The following is a 22,672-nucleotide window of genomic DNA, read 5'->3' on the forward strand; positions in this document are numbered from 1 at the left end:
TTTGAGCTTGTCAGCTAAGGTTATGGGCAGGTCAGTCTCAACATTATTTGACCCCAGTTCCCAAAATGGTAAATCTCTTACTTACTGTATATCCATTTATATTCATCATAGCGTAGTATTTTGATTGATACACATTCGTTCAATTACATTTCTGTTGAGTAAAGATAAATGCTGAGGTGACAATAAAAGAATAGACTACAGTATATTTCCTTCTCAATAACTTTTCCTGGAACAGAATAAATTAATTATGGACCCTAGAAACATGTTTTTCTCATTTTCATGAATCACCCATACCATGCTCTTAATGTCATTTTTGTCTTCCCCCATCCCCATGACTATACAGTAGGTTACCTTTAGAAACACATTTGATACATTGGTACCAATCTTTAACATTGTTTGCAAACCATTATCTCTACTCTACTCCTCAGACAATGATGAATCTCAATAGTCTGCTTTATCCCTTGTTTTCCATCAATAGTGTGTATCTCAGGTAACTGGTCTGGTCATATGGAACACTGGAGGGTGGAACGTGTTTTCAGGGTGTAAACTTTTCACCTGTGTTCTAATTACAGCCTCGCTAACTGATCTGTACTGTAAAACTTACTGTACTTTACACAACCCAAGAAATGGAACTGACAGTGGTAGGCTATCATGTACTGTGCACACAAACACACACACACACACTCCCCTATATATGGGGCAATACAGTACACACACACACACACACACACACACACACACATACACACAAACAGACAGTAGCTATATACTGTTGGGTGTGTTTGAATAATAGTCCACCCTCTATTGGAGTGTAGTAATAATCCAAGACAGGTGGGTGACAACCAACCAACCGCCACCATGGGCCACTGCTGTGCTTTTCCCGGGTTGATAACTGCCACCAGTAGATGACAATAAAGAGAGACGAAAGACAGGCAGAATCCATGAGTCTGCTAGTTTTGGTACGAATTGTAAACCGTGTATTCTTGTATTTTATTTGTCCTGCATTTTGTTTTAAATCTCCTTTCATAATGTGTTTTTTGCATTTTGTTGTATATGTAATTTATAATGTGTTTCTTGCACTTTGTCTTGATGCTTTTAATGTTTCATGTAAAGCACTTTGAATTGCCTTGTTGCTGAAATGTGCCTACAAATAAACTTGCCTTGCCTTCCCATGTAGCCTAGACCTACCCTATAATCTATAGTGATCGTTTGTAATGTGTCCCAGTAATGCAACCCAATAAAATGCATTTTGAACTGTGTGAAACGTTAGGCTACTATACTTGCATTTCCTATATGTTTTCTATTTTCAAATAGGCAGATCATAACAGATTATTAGCATATTGTTATCCAGTTTTCAACGTTTCAATATTATCTGACGTCCGCAAATAGAGGATGGTGCAACTGCAGTTTCTCCCTTTGCCTCATATCGACAGATATGGCGTCCTGGCAGTGATGGGCAGAAATTATTTTGAACACTTTGCTGTCTGCCAGATAAAGATCACAATGCATTGTTGTCTCTCACATCCTCAACCTCAATCGCAACTCCGGGGGTGGGCCGCAGTAGGCTTTTACCTTCTCCCCATGCAGGCTGCATCCCACTCGCCTCCTCACTGAAGAGGGTGGTTTGAGCGGCGTTGCAGCATCTTCAGCCTCCGCCTCCCGTCTGTTCAAAGTGGGGGAGTCTGGAGACAGCGAGACTGGAGACAGGCAGAAAGACGCGATGGCTGCTGGTGGAGGATGCGTGGAGACGGTGGACCAGTACCGGGCAGAGGTGGAGCGGCTCACCCAGGAACTTGCGGAGGCTAACCGGGAAAAGATCCGGGCGGCAGAATGCGGTCTTGTTGTTCTGGAGGAGAATCAGACACTGAAGCAGCAGTATGCCGAACTGGAATCGGAACAGGAGACGCTCAGGCAAGAGTTGGAGCAATTACAAGAGGTAACTGCCCCATATCTATTTAAAAGTTGCCTCGTAATTCCGACATTCTTACTGAAATAAACTTAGTCGAATTAAACCCGTAATGTCGAATTAAACAATGTGGAATTAAGGCTACTGTAATTATTATCAACAGTGAATTGAGTCACATACTGTATTGTGTGACTAATTTTCCATGGGTCGTTCTTGAAATACAACTCCTTAAATACAACATGGCTTTCTTTCAAACCTTAGGCCTACTGTATGCAAACGTATAGCCAAACCACCACACTAAAGCTGCACTTTTCACTACATCATTCCTTTGAGAGCATGGCAACAGTGGCACTAGTCATGGCAAGGCAACATCATCGTGGCCATTCTGTTAGGAATGATCTTGCTATTATGGGAAAACAATAAAGTATCTCTGGACATTGCAGCCTATAGGATCTTACTGATGATGAAGTGTCCCTCAGCAGTAATAGGAGCCACATGACTGTCATCTCTGGTTCATGTGGTACATTAATCATTTTTGTGAGAAATGTGTGCAGAGTCTGGATCACTACCCAGATGCACTGTTCATCTCTACTGGGTGGACAGCTACAGGATGGGTCTCTCTGTGGTTCAAGGCGAAAGCAGAGGAAAGATTCACAGTACTGTAGAGGATCCATATTTTGTCCAAAAACCTGTCGGCCTACTGTACGTTGATCGACAGTATACTAGGTCTGTGCATGTGAGCAATGCAGACTGCAGTATTGAAGTTGATGCGTTGTATCAATTAGCGTTGGTGACATAAGGTAAAGTACCGTACAGTAGCCCTGCGATTTCTTCTCTGTGAAGGTACAGTATGACACTGTGTCATTCGTTGCAGGCTTTTTCGTTATATAAACAATATTGTAAGCCATTGAGACTAGGTTAGTTTGCTACTTTACAGTTGCCTATGTGCCTACAGATTGGTTTTAGTTTGAATAATGTATGACTGAGAGTTGATTTTACTAGTCATTACTGCATACATGCAAAAATGCAGAGGAGCAGATGCTGACAAGGCTTTATGGAGATGTACAGTAGGACAAGGTCATTATGGAGGTTTACAGTAGGAGCCCTAGCGCCGAGGAGGCAGAGAAGAGACAGGAGGCGACGGACAGGTGGAGGAGGTCTGGGGGGGTCAGTCAGTCTGTCAGTCTGTTATGGAGATGTCTATGAAATCCCATCTCTTTCTGCATGGGCGCTACTAGACAGTGACTCCCAGTATATGGGAGTCAACTGAACGCTAGTGTTTGTGAGAAATGAATCCGATTGGTTCGTAGTTGACCCCAAGAACTCATTAAATGTAGGCTGCGATGTTCTGCTTCTAGAATGCTGCCATTGTCCACCCTGAGTCACACCAGGACCTAGACGATTTGGCCGTGCATTGTTAACAGAGCTCACGATGAAGATATCATGGTGCCACCATTATGCCTGTACAGTCTTCAATGTTGCTATCACAAACGTGCTAGCAATATTATGCTACTGTACTTAGTTTTTAATACTTAGAACATGCAAGTGTTCTATACCTATGCCTATCTATATCTCTATGGTAATCATAACCGCAATAGATGCAAGATTAGACTCATGAATCGAATCATTACAGTACATCTAGGCTACTGTGTACACCTGCTACGGTTTTGATCTGATCCTCAGCGTCTCTATGTGTGCTGGTTCTGGAGCCCTCCCAGATAGCAAGCGGATCTGGGCCATATACAGGCCAGATCTGGCCCTTGTGGCTTAGTTCCGGCCCATATATGGCCCAGAATTATTACACATCCGCTTGCTATCTGCGTTGCAGGGAATTGTCTCTTTTTAGACGTTTAATTTCCTCAAAGCCAGCTCAATATTTTACTTAGACGTAAATACATTACATTACATTACAGTCATTTAGCAGCCGCTTTTAATCAAAGCGACTAACAATAATTGCACGTAGGAAAAGACAATGTACTACTAAGTGTATCTCCTTTCTAAAACAAGTGACTAAGAGCATCATCTAGTGCTGAAGGCAAAGTGCAAGAAAAGCAATCTAAAATGCAATAGGTGCTTAAGAGGGAGGATCGTTGTAGTACTTCTGACCTGTATTGATTTTATAGTTTATAGTATATAGTTTATAGTATGTTATAGTTCACATGTAGCTAATGGGATATGAAGAGTCTCTGTCCAGTGTTTCCTTGTACAGTACACCCTACTGTACGTTTAAGCCCACTGGATTGGAGTGGGTGGTAATTTGACCTTTTCACAACATCAGCACAGTAGCCAGCCAAGATACTGTACCTACACAACATTGTACAGTACGGTCCATTACTTGGATCATTCTCTCCATCCAGATTCTCTTCACCCCATCAGTTCAATGCCAATAGGTCACTCCTAGTTCACTCTAGAATAATAGATCTCTTCCAGTTCACTCCATATAGATAATAGATCTCTTCCGGTTCATGACCTGTGTGTGTTTGTGCCCAGAGATCCAGCGGGCTGACCGCTGGGTTGGTGTTCGGCCGTTCATCCGTGACTGATCTTACACAAGACAGAGTAAACCATCAGACCGTAGCTCGACACGCTGTGCCCATAAAGGCTCTCACGCCACATCGCACGCATGGTTATTTTTAAACACGCCTCCTCTCTCGTTCGGCTTCCCCTCCGTCTGCTTGACCGGTTGAACTTCAAATCATGGAATGAATACTGTTCTGCGCGGCCTGGTACTGTGCACTAGTGTGCTGCGCTGTACTAAATACTCGCCTACTCTATGCTGTTGCTTGTGTTTTGCTTTGACAAGCATCTGTGTGGTGGATCTCAGGGGATTGTCTTGTGAGAGAGGGCACAGTCACGGCTCATTACTCTTTAATAAACCGCCTGGTTCATTATTCGATGGGTCATCTGTGTGCCTTGATTTATGAAGTATTGATTACCAAAGCAATCTACATGTGAAGCTGTGGCCTGTATCGTGCATGTGTGCTAGCTTGGTGTAGCTACTCTCTCTCTCTCTCTCTCTCTCTCTCTCTCTCTCTCTCTCTTTCTCTCTCTCTCTCTCTTTCTTTCTCTCTCTGCTGGCAGGTCTGTGTGAGAGAGATGGAGAGGGAGAATAATGCTATTAGCAGCACGCCTCATATCAGATCTCTGGTGGTTATGGATCCACTGTTGCCTGTTGTTGTGTAGGATGATGAGGCAGAGAGAGGAAGAGGAGAGAGAGAGAGGTAGAGAGAGAGAGGAAGAGAGGGAGATATGTTATCCACTGTGAGTGATTAGAGACAAACAGTACAGTAGCTTACGTATATATATATATATTATCCACAGATTGTCACTGTGTGTGTGTGTGTGTGTGAGTGTGTGTGTGTGTGTGTGTGTGTGTGTGTGTGTGTGTGTTAGCCTATTCTGGATCCCACCACTGCACTGATTTGTCTGAGTCATCCTCTGCTCTTTCTTGTCCACACACCAACACTCTGCAGCTCGCCTTTCCTCTGGGTCTCCTCTGTGGCTCAGTGGGAGAGTGGGTCGTCCAATGATTGTAGGGTCGGCGGTTCGAATCCCGCGTCCTCCTGTCCACACACGAAGTGTCCTTGAGCGAGACAATTGCCATTGTAAAGCACTTTGGATAAAAGCGCTATATAAGTGCAGTCCATTTACCATCCTCTCATTTCTCTGTTGCCAGCCCTGTACAGTGTCTACTGTATGTACAGTATCTACTGTACATTTCAACCCTTTGCTTTTTGTCTCTCAAAGAAATATCACTGGCAAGTTACTGAATTGTTAGCGACAACACTTAAGGTGGCTGATGGGTTGAGGTGTTTAATATAATAATGAAAATAGTAATAATAAAACAGTAGAAAGGGATAAAGGACATACAAATTATAGGCATGTTAATATGAGTAAGTGAGTCTTTAGCCCAATTATGAATCTCAGTGCCGCAAGGGGATGAATACACTGTTCAGTAAACTGTGGCATTATGATGAATTGGCCAAGAGGGTTTCTGTGCAGTTTCCCTCATCGAAGTCCAACGTTTTGAGAATCCGAGCTCCACCAGCCGCATACTGAGGCCCGCCTCCTTCTTTGATGGTCCCTGCCAAAGCACGGCTCCTAATGCCTGTCTGCCTGACTGCCTGTCTGCCTGTCTGACTGCCTGTCTGTCTGTCTGTCTGTCTGTCTGTCTGTCTGTCTGTCTGTCTGACTGACTGCCTGTAGCCTGTCTGTCTGTCTGTCTGTCTGCCTGCCTGCCTGCCTGTCTGCCTGCCTGCCTGCCTGCCTGTCTGCCTGCCTGCCTGTCTGTCTGTCAGAGGACACAGATGCTAGCTCCTGTTTCAGCTCCCGAGAGGCACACACACTGTACCTCCATCACTCCATACCCCATTCTATGAATATTAAACAGAGAAATAAAGTGAGGGCAGCTTTGCTACAGTAACTCTTCCCTCACCTCTCTTCCCCTCCGAGAGGGAACCATCAACATGCAGGGAAAGTGGAAATATGAATCAGAACTGGTCTCTTTCTGGGTTGAGTGCCAGATTAATCCCACAGCTACTGTACTGGTGATCCAGATGAAAAAGATTGGACTTTATATGGCTCCGTAAATCCATCTCCCTTTTGTTGTTTCATTTCTATTTCCTTGGGTTGACATCTACAGGATGTGTACTCCTGGGTCTTGGCTGCATTCGTTGCCCAAACCAGCTTGATTGTGTACAGTAAGTAGCTGGTGTCCTAAACTGTACTGTATACTGTATGTTCCATAGGCTCTGTAGTCATTAAAGGGTTGGAGTGGAGACATGTTGAAATATGCAGTGCCCTGGACTCTGCATTAGGCAGGTCTCTGCTGTGCTGTTAAAGCATTGGCCTATCTCTCTCTCTCTCTCTCTCTCTCTCTCTCTCTCTCTCTCTCTCTCTCTCTCTTTCTCTCTCTCTCTTTCTCTCTCTCTCTCTCTCTCTCTCTCTCTCTCTCTCTCTCCAGAGACATACTGTAGTTGTAGTAGGTTTAACATTTCAGAGTGATGTCACCCTCTGGAGACTCATCTAGAACCAGGAAGCTGTCCTCAACCCTTCAACATTGTCCACATCAACATTGTTTATAGACTTACACATTTAGTTTTTGTTTTTTTTGTGTTACCACAGTACCAGTACCAGCAAGAAACCAGCTTGATCGTTTGAGGTTTCTGATTTCTGATCCGATTCCGATATCCATGTAAAATTCATAATCCCTCAAAGCTAGCCATCATGATTTTACATTTGGGAAAGTGTTCAAAGGTTCAATTCTATTTAGATTTGTATTTTTAGGAGTCCTTTTACGTATAAAGCCGCCCCAAGCTCTAGGGGCTCTTGTTACCACACAGTCACAATGTCAAAGCCTTCCTTCTGCACTTAGAATATTTCTGTATTTGCTACAGACTGTTGCATAATAGCCTTGCTCTGCCTGAAGGGACGCAGCAGAAATAGGCACTACATTTATGTGCTTCACTAAAAGCAGGAAGCTTTTCCTTGTCTCTCCTCTGGGGTACTCCCCGCGTCTGTACCATATACTATAGTGTTGTGGCCCACTAGGCTATTCCCTCACAGGCAGCTCTGCCTCTCTAGTGCTGTCTCTGGGCAGAGGACCCACAGAGAGAGTTTTTATATCCAGTCTCCATGGACAGGACTAGTGTAGGAGAGAGTGGAACAGGAACAGAGTAGCTGTTAAGCAGTCAGGCTACTAATTAAGGGCCATCCCGAAATCGTACTGTATATAGATGATAACATCTGCTTCGTCAGGGAGGCAACAGCCCAGATAGAAAGCGGATCTGGGCCGTATATGGGCCGGAACTAAGCCACAAGGGCCAGATCTGGCTTGTATATGGCCCAGATCCGCTTGCAACCTGGGAGTACTGAACATGATTTACAAAGTGTCTCGTGTCCATTCTGAAATAGGCATTGCTCTAGAACTGTTAATCGAAGAAGCGATTGTTCTAGAACGGCTCGTGTTGAACTGGAGGAGGAGCTTTACATGGCCGATGAACACGGACGACCGATGGAGACGCTCTCCCGGTCGACCTGAGAGTCCGGCATCGGCGCAGTCACCATCGATGTTCAGAGTGTTGACATTAATCATGCAGATGGACAGAGGGGCCAGGCAGTCTCTCAGAGTGTGTAGCTAACTGCTAGAGCTGGACCTTGGCTGGGTCTGTCCACATGATTTGTATAGAACCCTCTGAATTGCCTCTCCAATGTCATTGTAGAGACCTGGCAGGTTGAAGGACCTGTTTGTCTCCATTTACTGAGTTGTTCACTCTGCAATGCAGAGGATGTTTGTTAACATTCACACATTCATGTTAGCATTCATTGCTAAGATTTGGGTTTGAGACCTTCGTCTGAATATTTAGAAAACCCTGAATGGGAATACTGCAGCAGAGGCGGTCGGAGAGACGGGGTGCGAGTGTGAAAGGTAGTGAATGAAAGAAAAGAAAGAAAGAAAAAGAATGGCGGGGGTTCTTATTAACCCACCTCTTGCGCTGCTAGTCTCTGGGTCTCCAGTGAATAACAAAAAGGCTTTGGGTGAGAGGACTGCGTGAGCTCCACGGGAAGTCTGTATCCGGCCCTAAATCCGCCTGTCCGCTCCTGGTTAGAGAGAAAGGATGAAGAGAAGCATTAGAGGTCTCGCTCACCCCCCTCCCCCCCCCCCCCCCCCCCCCTCCTGACTTGAGCAGGGGTTCGGGGAGCGGGGGAGGGTGGAATCAATACCCCATGAGCTCCCATCCCCCCACCCCGAGCTCTGCCTCTTCGCTGTGCTACCCCCAGGCTCGATTGACTCCCCCGGGACCCCCCCCCCACTGGAGTGATGTGAGGGGCCGAAATATACATTGATTTCTGCCTTTGTGTTGTGAAAATGTACAGTATAATGTCTGAGATGCATTGTGTTGGCTGTTGCTTAGCATGCACTACTGTAAGTGGAGGAACATGCACCAGTCGAACCCAATAAACGGCCCTAATGCAGTTCCCTCAAAGTGGATCACTGCATCTGTCGCATGAAAGCCAGCACATGCAAAGGGACACACATGAAAAGCGATGAAATCCTGTAATTGGGTTACAGCGTCGTCTGATGACAGTTTATATCTGGACCAGACAACAGAGAATGTCTGTGGCTTGTCTTTGTCTAGTTATGTTAACTCAACACGGCTGTTCAAACACAGGTACAGTAGAAAGAGTACATGGAGCCGATATTGCCCATTAATAGACCAACTGGTTGCATTGAGCGTGTTTTTGTTGATTAAGTGCAAATGGTGGTAGCTGAACATGATTGTGGCTTTGTGGACGCGTCAGGTAGGGGTGTAGAGACAGATTTGAGGATGATGAATGACTATGGTGAATTGTTGAATGTGAATCTGTGAATACTTCATGGTGGTTGTGTTGTGGACAGAGCTGCAGGAGAGTCGATACCCTTCCACTTACTCTAAACAGATGTGATTATCGTGCGTCGCTTTGGATGAAAGCGTCTGCTAAATGGCTGAAATGTAAAAATGTAATTGTTCCTTTGTGGATGCTGGTCTCTGACAGCTGTTAGCAGAGGAGAATACAGATGAGTTTCTGTCTGCCCTGGTGTTTGGCCTTGGCGTGTGGATTGGCGGGGGTGGGGGGGGGGGGGGGGCTTTGGGGGAGATGAGAGGTTATGGAGGTGGAGGGGGTGGATGTTGTTGTTTTTAGAGATGGAAGAGGGGATGGAGGAAGAGGGGTGGTTGGAGGGGAGGGCGGGGGTAGGTGGGGATGTTATGATTGCATATAAAGAGAGGGGGGAGAGGATGGGAGGGGTGTGGGGGGGGTAGTGGAGGGCAGGGCTCTGTCATGTTGTTTCTGGCCATTGTGACAGTGATGACTCACCCGTGTGTGTGTGTGTGTGTGGGGGGGGGGGGGGGGGGGGGGGGGGGGGCAGGAGAGGTGGGTATACAGTATGTTTATATACTTTGTATTTGGATATATAGGATACGGTATTGTTTATTTTATATTTTTACCTCTCTTTATTGCTTAGTGTGTGCACAATTTAGGAGGTAACGGAAGAACATTTCACTACTCGTACAGTACGTGTATGATGTGCGTTGGTACAGGTGTATGTGACAAATAAATGAAATTTGGTAAATTTTGGGGATTAATAAAGTATTATCTATCTATCTATCTATCTATCTACTGTATCTATCTATCTATCTCTCTATCTATCTATCTAAAGGAGGAGAAAAACATAGAATAGATGAGAGAAGGGAGGAGAGAGTGTCTGTTGGGAACTCCGACTCACCCTAGTAGAGGCGGGATGCTGTATTGATTACTGCCCTGCTTCTTCAGCGTGTGTGTGTGTGTGTGTGTGTGTGTGCGCGTGTGTGTGTGTGTGTGTGTGTGTGTGTGTGTGTGTGTGTGCACGCGCTACTGTAGCAGTAAACGTTGAAGTGCTCTCTCTCACAAGAAGAGATTTATTATAGCACCCATATAGCACCCTCGGTTCAGTTGTATGACATCTGTTACATACAGTAAAAAGTGGAATTTCGCCACTGTTAATGTTGTATTTAAGCGTTTGTGTGTGTAATATTGTACAGTAGTTACAGTAATTGTTTCCTGGTCATACGAGTTAAGGTGATAAGACACTAGGACGATCGTATAATCATTGGATATCAGTACATCAAATGAACACTTCAAAACCGTGTTATTTGTCTTCTTTGTCTCTGAGTTCCTCTCTCTCTCTCCGTTCCCAGGCAGGCTGGGGTGGTTTGAGATGGACCCTGTCCTCTTTCATCTCTCTCCATCCATCTATCCATCCATCCATCCATCCATCCACCCCTCCCTACCTATCTCTATCCCTTTATCCATCCATCCCCCCTCCCTACCTCAATCCCGCCACCATCCCTGTCTCCAGACCTTCCTCTCTCCTCCCATTATCCCCCCCCCCCCATCCTTGCCTTTCTCCTCCCATCCCTCCATCCCCTCCTTTCCCCTCCTCCCCCAGGGTCAGTCCAGGGTCTGCGCTGTAGAACCGGGTCAGAGGGTCAGTCCCGTCCTCCTCTGGGTCATCCAGCCTGCTGGAGCCTCCGTGGATGTGATGAGACAGACGTGACTCCACACCCAGTTAATCTATTTCATTAACCCCGATTAACACCCAGTTAACCTATTTCATTAACCCCGATTACCATCGCTGGCGTGCGGAGGTTCTGCTGGAATGGGAGGTAGTGAGGAGGGTCTCTCCACCATTGAGATGTCAGAACAGGGGCTGAACGAATGTGAGCGAGACAGAGAATGGATTCCACCGCAACAAGTAGGGAAGCTGGAAGCCGGCTTAGGGTTTCCTGCTGGGTGTTTATAACATGCGTGCTAGAGTCGGCTTGAGCTCATCTGACCCTGTGCACTGAAGAATATAGAGCATGTAGACAACAATGTAGTCTCTCTCTCTCTGTCTGTCTGTCTGTCTGTTTTTTTCTCTCTCTCTCTCTCTCTCTCTCTCTCTCTCTCTCTGTCTGCCGTTCTCTCTCTCTCTCTCAGTGTCTGGTGTGTAACAGAGCCATTAGTTTTCTCTCACTGTGAGTCTGCTTGAGATGCCACAGAATACAAATCAGGCCATCTTCCTGGGTGCAAAGAATCCTATTTTTCTTTTATTTTCTCTTCTCTCTCTCTCTCTCTCTCTCCCTGCAGTTACTCCATTGATGGAGAGTAGTCAAACAAAGGGAGTGTGGGAGGGAGGGAGGGAGGGAGGGAGGGAGGGAGGGAGGGAGGGAGGGAGGGAGGGAGGGAGGGAGGGAGGGAGGGGCAGAACATATCACGCCCCCGGGGTGTTGAGCTGAACAGTCAGACTGGTAGAGCAGCAGAGCTGGCTGGGTGTGGATGAGCAGACTGGTAGAGCAGCAGAGCTGGCTGGGTGTGGATGAGCAGACTGGTAGAGCAGCAGAGCTGGCTGGGTGTGGATGAGCAGACTGGTAGAGCAGCAGAGCTGGCTGGGTGTGGATGAGCAGACTGGTAGAGCAGCAGAGCTGGCTGGGTGTGGATGAGCAGACTGGTAGAGCAGCAGAGCTGGCTGGGTGTGGATGAGCAGACTGGTAGAGCAGCAGAGCTGGCTGGGTGTGGATGAGCAGACTGGTAGAGCAGCAGAGCTGGCTGGGTGTGGGGTTCTCAGATCCTGACTATCATCACCACCTCTCACTGAGGGAAGCTCCAGCAGGCCTGTGTTTAGGGCAGGGTAGGAGAGGAGAGGAGAGGAGAGGAGAGGGGAGGGGAGGGGAGAGGAGAGGAGAGGAGAGGAGAGGAGAGGAGAGGAGAGGAGAGGAGAGGAGAGGAGAGGAGAGGAGAGGAGAGGAGAGGGAGGGAAGGAGAGGGAGGGAGAGGAGGGAAGGAGAGGAGAGGAGAGGGATGGAGAGGAGGTAAGAGGAGGGGAGGGAAGGAGAGGAGAGGGAGGGAGAGGAGGGAAGAGGAGAGGAGAGGGAGGGAAGGAGAGGAGAGGAGAGGAGGGAAGAGGAGGGAAGGAGAGGAGAGGGAGGGAGAGGAGGGAAGGAGAGGAGAGGGAGGGAGGGAAGAGGAGAGGAGAGGAGAGGAGAGGAGAGGGTAGGAGAGGGGAGGGGAGGGGAGGAGGGAAGAGGAGAGGAGGGAAGGAGAGGAGAGGGAGGGAGAGGAGGGAAGGAGAGGAGAGGGAGGGAGAGGAGGGAAGAGGAGAGGAGGGAAGGAGAGGAGAGGGAGGGAGAGGAGGTAAGAGGAGGGGAGGGAAGGAGAGGAGAGGAGAGGAGAGGAGAGGAGAGGAGAGGAGAGGAGAGGAGAGGAGAGGAGAGGAGAGGAGAGGAGAGGGAGGGAGGGAGAGGAGAGGAGAGGAGAGGAGAGGAGAGGAGAGGAGAGGAGAGGAGAGGAGAGGAGAGGAGAGGAGAGGGAGGGAGGGAGAGGAGGGAAGAGGAGAGGGAGGGAAGGAGAGGAGAGGAGAGGAGGGAAGAGGAGGGAAGGAGACTTGCACTATATTAAAAAACTAGCCTGGGGTACAAACACGCTACGATCATCAGACCTGCTTCAAACACACAGACTGAAATGATGAGATGAGGCGCATTTGATCTAACGTTACCTCAAAGTTGACCCTGTTGAGACCATTCCATTGGTTTCCTGTATTATTATTGGGGCAATTAACCTGACTATCCGATTAACCTGACTATCCGATTAACCTGAGGGAGAGGAGAGGGAGGGAGAGGAGAGGAGAGGAGAGGAGAGGAGAGGAGAGGAGAGGAGAGGAGAGGAGAGGAGAGGAGAGGAGAGGAGAGGAGAGGAGAGGAGAGGAGAGGAGAGGAGAGGGAGGGAGAGGAGGGAAGGAGAGGAGAGGGAGGGAGAGGAGGGAAGAGGAGGGAAGGAGAGGAGAGGGAGGGAGAGGAGGGAAGAGGAGAGGAGGGAAGGAGAGGAGAGGAGAGGGAGGGAGAGGAGGTAAGAGGAGGGGAGGGAAGGAGAGGAGAGGAGAGGAGAGGAGAGGAGAGGAGAGGAGAGGAGAGGAGAGGAGAGGGAGAGGAGGGAAGAGGAGAGGAGAGGAGAGGAGAGGAGAGGGAAAGGAGCAGAGAGGACATTATAAAGTCAAGTTATATGAGGTGAAATATGACATCACTAGTTCCAGCCTCGTGCCCCAAGTGCCCAAATAGGCGATCGGCATTCTGGGAAGGGTTCCAGGCATCCCTCTTATCAGTGCAGGCAAGAGGATACTGGAGCCAAATTGATTTGCTTCAACGTTAAAATGTCAGGCTAATGTAGTTTGTTGTGTCTGTCATGGACTTGGAGAGTGGATGGGGGGGGGGGGGGGGCCTTTGTCCTTGCTTTATGAGGTTATTATGGTCAAATAAAGAGAAAGGGAGAGATCATACTCACCATTATCATTTGATTCAATTCAGCTCTTTTGCTCTCTAAAGAGATTTCCCCCATAGCATTATAATAGTATACGATGGGAGACTGAGTGGAAGATTCATGAGAATGGATGATAAATGGATGATGACGAGAGCCTGAACTAATGAAAGGAAGCAGCCTCGGTAAGAGCATGCTGCAGTGAAAATGCATTTATTTTCATTTAGCAAACAATGTGTGGACACAAACACTTGCATGTACTTAATACTGTAAATGCTGAGAAATACATACAGATGTCTTTGTCCATGGTGCTGAAAGCCCAGCGCGGTCTGGAGTTTCAACCATCTGGACTGTGTGTGTGTGTGTGTGTGTGTATGTGTGTGTTGGGAAGGGGTGGGTCCCTAGCACCCTGACGCCTCTGTTAGTAGCTTGTTCTCCTCATTGCTGCAGATCTATAGGCTTCCTATGTTCATGTACTGTATGAACCACTTTTTTTCTGTGAGTGTTGAATCCATTTTTAATTAAGGACTGAAGCAGGTCTGATGATCGTAGCGTGTTTGTACCCCAGGCTAGTTTTTTAATATAGTGCAAGTCTGGGCTCTCGGTCACGTAGGACTCCCCCAGTGGCTCTCGTGAAGGCTGCGGATTAATCACCAGTCCCGAAATGGTTCCTCCTTCTCGTTCTCCCTCCCTCCCTTCCTCTCTGTTGTGCCTCCGGGTCTAAAAACAGCCCGTGGCGGTCCCCAGGTTCCTCATCCAGGACATGACACAAAGGGGAAGTATATTTTTAGGGTTGCAGGCCCAGTACGCTCCTACTTCTGCCCTTAGTGGTGAATATTTAAAGGAGGGACTCCCATTGTCTGAACACGGTTCCTCGTCAAGAGTCTGGCACAAAGGGGGAAGGATTTGAGGGTTGCACCATATCACCAGTCCACAGATGCAGTCGGTAGCTCTTCCTGCCTCTGGGGGTTGAATCTAAAGTAGGGTCTGCCATTGTGTGGAGGGGGACTATGACACAGGAGGCCCAGAACTCTCTGGGTAGAACCCATAATTGGGAGTTTCAGTATTCAGTCAATCACACAGGGGAACATTCATTAACTCAACTCCTTGTGAGTCTCAACCGTTGACATTAATGACATGAATGACATTAAACTTTAAACAACCCCAGTTCCCCACCATCTGGCAGAATATTTGATACACTATGACATGGCTTCAATAACAAGAGTTTATAATGACGTCCATGTACTCTAGCTTCAGAGTGTGTGTGTTTGTGTGTGTGTGTGTGTGTGTGTGTGCGCGTGCGTGCGTGTGTTTAATGAGACTACTGTACAGAGATCGCAACGACGGGGGCTGACATGTTTTTTCAGCTGTGTGTGTGTGTGTGTATTTGTGTGTGTGTGCGCGCGTGTGTGGACAGCGTTACAGCGTTATTTCTGTTGCAAATAACAGGAAGCAGATGGAGGAACGTAGCGTTGGGTGGGACTCTTGGAGGGGGGGCCCGACAGAAAACCATCTGCCTCTTCCATTATGCATCCAAGCTCCCGTCTCCATGAATGACTTGCTGAATCACTTCCCGGCCCTGGAGCCGAGCCCATTCCTGGGTCTGGCTCTCTCCAGGGACGAGGGCCTCAGAGTGGGGCCCCGGGCCCCTGTTCCCAGGGTCCAGCTGCAGAGTGGAGAGCGACGCCGTGGAGCTCGGCTGGGTGGATATTGTGAATATCGACAGGCCCTCATCCGAAGCAACAAAGCCGGCTCATTGACCGAGCCTGAGCTGTGAATTAATCACAGCTTTTGTTCCAGTGGGACCTCCCCTGGAATCATTTACACCAGCGCTCAGCGCTGTGTGGGGAGGAGAGGGCACGAGGGCCCTTTGATGAATGAGAGAGAGAGAGAGAAAGAGAGACAGAGAGGTAGAGGGGCAGGGGGGTGGGGAGAGAGAGAGTGAAAGATGGAGAAAGATGAATGGTGGACTATCTCCGTGTCACATATGAGGCAGCTTGAAGAAGTGACAGTGTGAAGCGTGTGTCATGGTGGACACATTCATTGTGAAAGTATGCGTCATGCTGAACACATTCTAGTTGACTGAACCATTGACCCTCTGTGTGGCACTGTGTATGTGTGTGTGTGTGTGTGTGTGTGTGTGTCACATTGTATAAGGGAGCTAGGATGGCGAATGTGTGTCAAATGGATGTGATTCCGGTTGACTTACTGAGGCTGAGGTCTGTCATTCACCATAGTCCTGACCGGGTGAGTGTGCCTTATGAAAGCATGATCTAGCAGCCATTAACGCTGACTGACTCCATTGTGTGGTCAGAGCTGTGTACGTTAGCCAATGGGAAGTCAACCCTTCACTGTCACGCCCTCCTGTTCGTACGTACGGCCTTCAGAGAGCTGCGTTCCACCGTTTCCATAGAGACGGAAGCGGAAGATGGAAGCAGCAGGTCAGCGAGGTAGGGGAGGGGGTCAGGTCAATGGATGTTGGGGGGGGGGGGGGTGTCATAGAAAATTGTAGTTTCACCACCTCCCTTGTAATTCACCACCTCCCTCAACCTTTCACATAGCGGTGCTAACCTAATTTATGACAGGATGACCTCTCTTCAGGAGGTCAACACACCTAGACTTTGTCTGGCCTGATTAACCATTATTTGTTCCATTGTCCCTGCAAGATTTACTGCTCTTTCTCAACTCTTGACCATTGTTGATGATGCCTGCCATTTATTATGACGTGTACAGATGGGTTAGCCAATCACATCCCTGGAAGAGTCATACCTGTGTATTGCTTGAATACAAGGCCACGCAAGACCAGACTGCGGCACTTCTGCTGGATACCACTCACGTGCGTTATCCTGAAGTCCTTGCGCTCGTCTGTTTTCTCAATAAGCCAGATCAAATAATTAGTCTACAGGTGTTATCCCAAACACACTCTAGACCCCCGAAAGTTGCATGTGTGTGCCGTGTCACCACTCACTGTATGTAATGAGTCTGACCGCGTGGCTGAATAAAGACCCCCCCCCCCTCCCCCCCGGGTCCAGTAATTACATTTTTATTCACCAATCAGCTTTTCCATAGGCTGGTCACAACAATTAACATCTGTCTCAGGGTGATACCATAGACCACCATAGACTACCAGTTTTAGAGGAAATCTCTAGTGCTCCATCCCTGTATTCAGGAGGTGAGGCGGAACACATTTAACCATGATAAATGACCGCAGGCCCAGCTCTGAGTGCCCCACACTGCTTAGTCCAGCCTTTGTGCAACGTTGACTCCAGTAGGGAGGAGAGTGCAGTGGAGGAGCAGTGTGATGCATTGAACTCGCAGCAGATGCAGCTTGCATTGCAACTTCATCCATCCATCTTCATCCGCTTATCCGGGGTCGGGTCGCGGAGGCAGCAGCTCCAGCATTGCAACTTGTTATGTCTTAACCAATAAGGGCGTGTGTGTTATGAATTATTCATATCTCTGAGGTTAGAGTTAGGTGGAAACAGACACAGGCTGTGTGTGGTCATACGGAGTGTGTGTGTGTGTGTGTGTGTGTGTGTGTGTGTGTGTGTGTGTGTGTGTGTGTGTGTGTGTGTGTGTGAGTGCGTGTGTGTAGTATTTATGGACTCATGGAGGACTCCCACAGCTGTGTGTGTGTCAGTGCAAAGTGAAGAATAACGTACTCCCGCACACACTTTTTCTCTGCTTTTTAATCGGTCAACGTTTCGGTTTCATCAGTGTGTCAGTGTGAAGGCCATTAGTGATGATGGATGTACACATTAGACCTTGGTTGTGGAGGTTCTGCTGCAATTGCCTGGTGCTACACAAGGGCTATTACAGGTGTGATGGACTTCCTTACCCGGGAAACTGAATGGCTTGGCGTGGTTGAGGGAGAAATGACCGATATCTGTGCTCGACCCATATAATTGATGTTGTGGTGAAGCTAGTGGAAGAATGCTAAGATATATTCTTATACAGTATATCACCCTTCCTGGGGAGGTACATGAGGCCTTAACCTCACTTACCATCTCTATGTGCATTGAAGCATGTGGTGGATTAAGATATCCCCAACAGGTCTCAATCAATCAATCAATCAATCAATCAATCAATAGATCAATCAATCAATCAATCAATCAATCAATCAATCAACCAATAATTCAATCAATCAATCAATCAACCAACCAATCAATCAATCAACCAATCAACCAATCAACCAATCAACCAATCAACCAATCAATCAATCAATCAATCAATCAATCAACGGATCAACCAACCGATCAATCAACCAATTAATTAATTAATTAATGAATTAATCAATCAGTCAAACATGTAACCTGACGTGCCAGGGGAACTCTTTGGAAACTCTTTGGTAAAGGGCAGGCACTTTCTAAAATACTTGGCAGGAGATTGGATCATGAACCATCTGTGTATCACCGTCTATCGCGCACTAACATCAACCACTCCTCGCTGTGTCACACCTAAAACCCGCCCAGCGTAGCTCTTTGTATTTCCTCATAGAACATTGATTGGCTAGATCGTTTTCTGATCTGGCACAAACAGATCTCTATGGAGAGTATCCAGACTGATTTGCGAGAGAAACGGAATGTGAGCTCGTGAGATCAGGATGGTCTAACGAGGCTATCAAACATGTCCTACATAACTACAATCGCAATCTGCTTAATGAAGACATATAAACAGGTATGATCAGATGATCAGGGCTCCACCTCCCCATCCTTGGCCTGTGTCCAGGGGTCATTGGCTCAGGGGTCATTGGCTCAGGGGTCATTGGCTCAGGGTTGTCTGTGTGTTGATCTCTGCCGTGGTTCCCCTCAATCATCCAGGCTGTCCTCTGCCAGGTCCAGTCAGCTCCTCGGCGTGTGGAAACCTGTGTCAGGAGATTGGGAACAGGGTGTCTTATCGACCCTCATCCCCGTGCTGAAATATCATCCCACCTTCCTGCGAGGGTGCCAGGGTACACCCGCGCGGGTACCGCTACCAAGCGCCGCCCGCGTGCTCCGAGCTGAGCGTCGAAGTAGTATAAACAGAACCCCCACGCGTTAGTGGAGAACGCTAGTGGAGAATGCTAGTGGAGAATGCTAGTGGAGAATGCTAGTGGAGGATGCTAGTGGAGAATGCTAGTGGAGAATGCTAGTGGAGAATGCTAGTGGAGAATGCTAGTGGAGGATGCTAGTGGAGAATGCTAGTGGAGAATGCTAGTGGAGGATGCTAGTGGAGAATGCTAGTGGAGAATGCTAGTGGAGAATGCGTTTTCGGTAGGCCCCGACCTTCGTGAGGGCGCCTTGGCAGGGGGCGTCGTCAGCTTGCCAAGCCCGGTGCCCACATGCGGCTTGGCATCCAGAGGAACAGCTGACGTGCGGAGAAGGGCTGATTGACCTCCCCCCCGCGCTCCTCCTGGTAAACAGCACCCCTCTGACCCCCTGCAGCTGCTCCTGGGGGAGAGCTGCTCGCCAACTCTCTGGAAGCAGCAGCTACAGGAGAGATAGAGAGAGAGGGAGAGAAAGAGAGATAATATGTTATTAAATTAATAGATACGTTAATTATATTAGCAGTTAAGTGAGCATTATGACAAGATGAATTAGAACATTAGATATGGATGTGACAAATAAATCTCTTGAATCTTGAATGATGAATTTACCTCAGGTCTTGGGACGGGGCCGGCCTGATCCTGACTGTGGAGGCAGGGGTTGAGGTATTGGTTTGGGACGGGGCCGGACTGATCCTGACCGTGGAGGCAGAGGCTGAGGTCTTGGTTTGGGACGAGGCCGGCCTGATCCTGACTGTGGAGGCAGGGGCTGAGGTCTTGGTTTGGGACGAGGCCGGCCTGATCCTGACTGTGGAGGCAGGGGCTGAGGTCTTGGTTTGGGACGGGGCCGGACTTATCCCGACTGTGGAGGCAGGGGCTGAGGTCTCGGTTTGGGATGGGGCCGGACTGATCCTGACCGTGGAGGCAGAGGCTGAGGTCTTGGTTTGGGACGGGGCCAGGGCCGAGGGAGCGGAGTGGGACCTGTATGTCTATGGCTTTAGCAGAAATAACACAAAACAGTTAACCTACAATCACATTTGAAGAAAAACAACCATTTCAATTAGTGTGAGTCTTTCATCAGTGCTTAATGGTAAAGCCAAATACATATGAGGTATTATGACTGTGAGAGTAGTAGTAGTGAGACTCTTGTGAAGTGAAGGGAGTGTTCAAGTCAAGTTAGTCACCTAGGCAGAGATCACATGACCAAGAGGCCTTTGATAACAAAACAAGATTTATTTTGATTTTTTTCAGGGAGTTTTTTTTTTTTTTTACCCAGAAACATCATCTATCAGTAACAAGACAAGTTAATACTTTCGTTGCCCTTGGCCGGGTGGTGGTGGTGGAGACAGGTGTGCTGGCAGGATAAAGTCTAGGCCTGCCTTGGTCCACGGTTTGAAACACTTTGTTCTTTTATAAAGTAAATACATACGCTGATGATAAAACCTTTCTTGGACCTGCTTATCTCAGCATAGGGAGACACACTAAGCTCCTTATTCATAGAATATTGCCTGCAGTGCAAATAAACAATGTTAAGATTCTGTCTAATCCACTTAGACTTTCTTTTACCATAAACACACACACACCACTCTCTCTCTCGCACGCGCACACACACAAACACACACACACACACACACACACACACACAACACACACAGCAACCTACAGTGCTTCTCTGGCTTCCATTCGGTGATGCTGAGTGGTCATGTGCAGACAGACAAACAGACAGGATGGACAGTGGACAGGACAGTAACAGTGTTAGATGGGGACAGACGGATGGAATCAGAACGGTCAAACAAAGCACATTGATAATGGTTACAGGTTACTCAATGGCAACAGATTTCTCAAAATCAAGGGATATGGAACTCTGGTCTCTCTCTCTCTCTCTCTCTCTCTCTCTCTCTCTCCAAAGCTCTGTGATGAATGGAAGCCTCCCTCCTTTAACACCTCTCTCCTCTCCCCTCTCTCCTCTCTCCTCTCTCCTCTCTCCTCTCTCCTCTCTCCTCTCTCCTCTCCCCTCTCCCCTTTCCCCTTTCCCCTCTCCCCTCCCTCCTCCCTCCTCTCTCCTCTCCCCTCTCTCCTCTCTCCTCTCTCCTCTCTCCTCTCTCCTCTCTCCTCTCTCCTCTCCCCTCTCCCCTCTCCCCTCTCTCCTCCCTCCTCTCCTCTCCTCTCTCCTCTCCCCTCTCTCCTCCAGGCGTTTGGCCAGGCCTACTCCGCCCAGCGCAAGGTGGCCGAGGACGGGGAGACTAACGAGGAGCACCTGCTGCAGGAGTCGGCGTCCAGGGAGGCGTATTACATGAGCCGTCTGCTGGGGCTGCAGACCGAGCTCAGACTCAGCCGCTCGGCCGCCTCCACCTCCCAGGGAGAGAGCGAGCGGCTAAACGCCATCGCGCAGGAGCTACGGGAGGTGAGCCGCGCTCCTTGACCTGTGTGTGTGTGTGTCAGCAGTCACTGCGTCAGGCAGGGGGTCAGGGCGGGGTCAGACACCGCGGCCACGACCTCATTGTGGAGTGCAAATCCGGTGCTAAGCAGGCGAATAAGAGAAATGCCCTGAGCTCGGCACATGTGTGGTACTCGGGGCTAACGCCACACACACGCGCACGCACACACACACACACGCACGCACGCACACACACACACACACACACACACACACACACACACAAGCATGCACATCTCTCTCATTCACTATTTCACAGTAGGGAATGCAGGAAGTTGAACGGTGGGTCATTGTTTTGTCTGCTTCTGTCACCATTCCAACATCCCCCAAAATGGGAGTCCAGATAACAACAATCTCACCGCTGTTAAATCCATCTTCATATCTTCAATTATATGAGATCAGATCGCAAAGAATAAAGGAACATGGTAAATATTCAGTCTGAAACCATTGATGCGATCCTAGGAGAGCCTTATTCATCCGTGAATGGCTTTATCGAAACCCTACAGTGTGTGCGGTGTCTGTTGAAGCTTCCCTCGTGATTTTGTGTCACCAGTTTGCTGCGTGATGATCAGAGCAGCCTGTGGCTCTTTGATGAGGCATCATTAGCTGCTGATTTGCTCTGTGGGGGATTATTTGCATGTGTGGGCGCATATTCATGAGGAGGAGTTGTGCTATAATTAGGAGAGACAGATGCTAGATTAATGTAATATGCACATTTCCCTACTGTACTGCTTCATGTACAGTATACTAATTCAAATTTGCTGTGTGTGTCCCAGTGCTGTGTGTGTCCCAGTGCTGTGTGTGTCCTAGTGCTGTGTGTGTCCCCAGTGCTGTGTGTGTGTCCCAGGGCTGTGTGTGTGTGTCCCAGTGCTGTGTGTGTGTCCCAGTGCTGTGTGTGTGTGTCCCAGTGCTGTGTGTTTGTCCCAGGGCTGTGTGTGTGTGTCCCAGTGCTGTGTGTGTGTCCCAGTGCTGTGTGTGTGTGTCCCAGTGCTGTGTGTGTGTCCCAGTGCTGTGTGTTTGTCCCAGGGCTGTGTGTGTGTGTCCCATTGCTGTGTGTGTGTGTCCCAGTGCTGTGTGTGTGTGTCCCAGTGCTGTGTGTGTGTCCCAGTGCTGTGTGTGTGTGTCCCAGTGCTGTGTGTGTGTCCCAGTGCTGTGTGTGTGTGTCCCAGTGCTGTGTGTGTGTGTGTGTGTGTGTGTGTGTGTGTCCCAGTGCTGTGTGTGTGTGTGTGTGTGTGTGTCCCAGTGCTGTGTGTGTGTGTCCCAGTGCTGTGTGTGTGTGTCCCAGTGCTGTGTGTGTGTGTCCCAGTGCTGTGTGTGTGTGTGTCCCCAGTGTGTGTGTGTGTGTCCCAGTGCTGTGTGTGTGTGTGTCCCAGTGCTGTGTGTGTGTGTCCCAGTGCTGTGTGTGTGTGTCCCAGTGCTGTGTGTGTGTGTCCAGTGCTGTGTGTGTGTGTCCCAGTGCTGTGTGTGTGTGTCCCAGTGCTGTGTGTGTGTCCAGTGC

At 48.5% G+C, this 22,672-nt stretch overlaps 1 protein-coding gene across 1 annotated transcript in view; it reads left to right on the top strand.

The window, feature by feature from the left end:
- Window positions 1-1,720: 1,720 nt before the first annotated feature.
- The window catches only part of bicd1a (bicaudal D homolog 1a), a gene marked incomplete at both ends in the record, with an annotated part of 30,764 nt that continues 9,812 nt past the window's right edge, over window positions 1,721-22,672 (top strand). The window contains 2 exons of the mRNA XM_084451393.1: window positions 1,721-1,936; window positions 20,929-21,141. Coding sequence (XP_084307519.1) covers window positions 1,721-1,936; window positions 20,929-21,141 — 429 coding nt within the window. The remainder of the gene's footprint in view (window positions 1,937-20,928; window positions 21,142-22,672) is intronic.

The sequence above is a fragment of the Borostomias antarcticus genome (assembly GCF_949987555.1).
Source record: "Borostomias antarcticus genome assembly, chromosome: 16".
Taxonomy (NCBI): Eukaryota; Metazoa; Chordata; class Actinopteri; order Stomiiformes; family Stomiidae; genus Borostomias; species Borostomias antarcticus.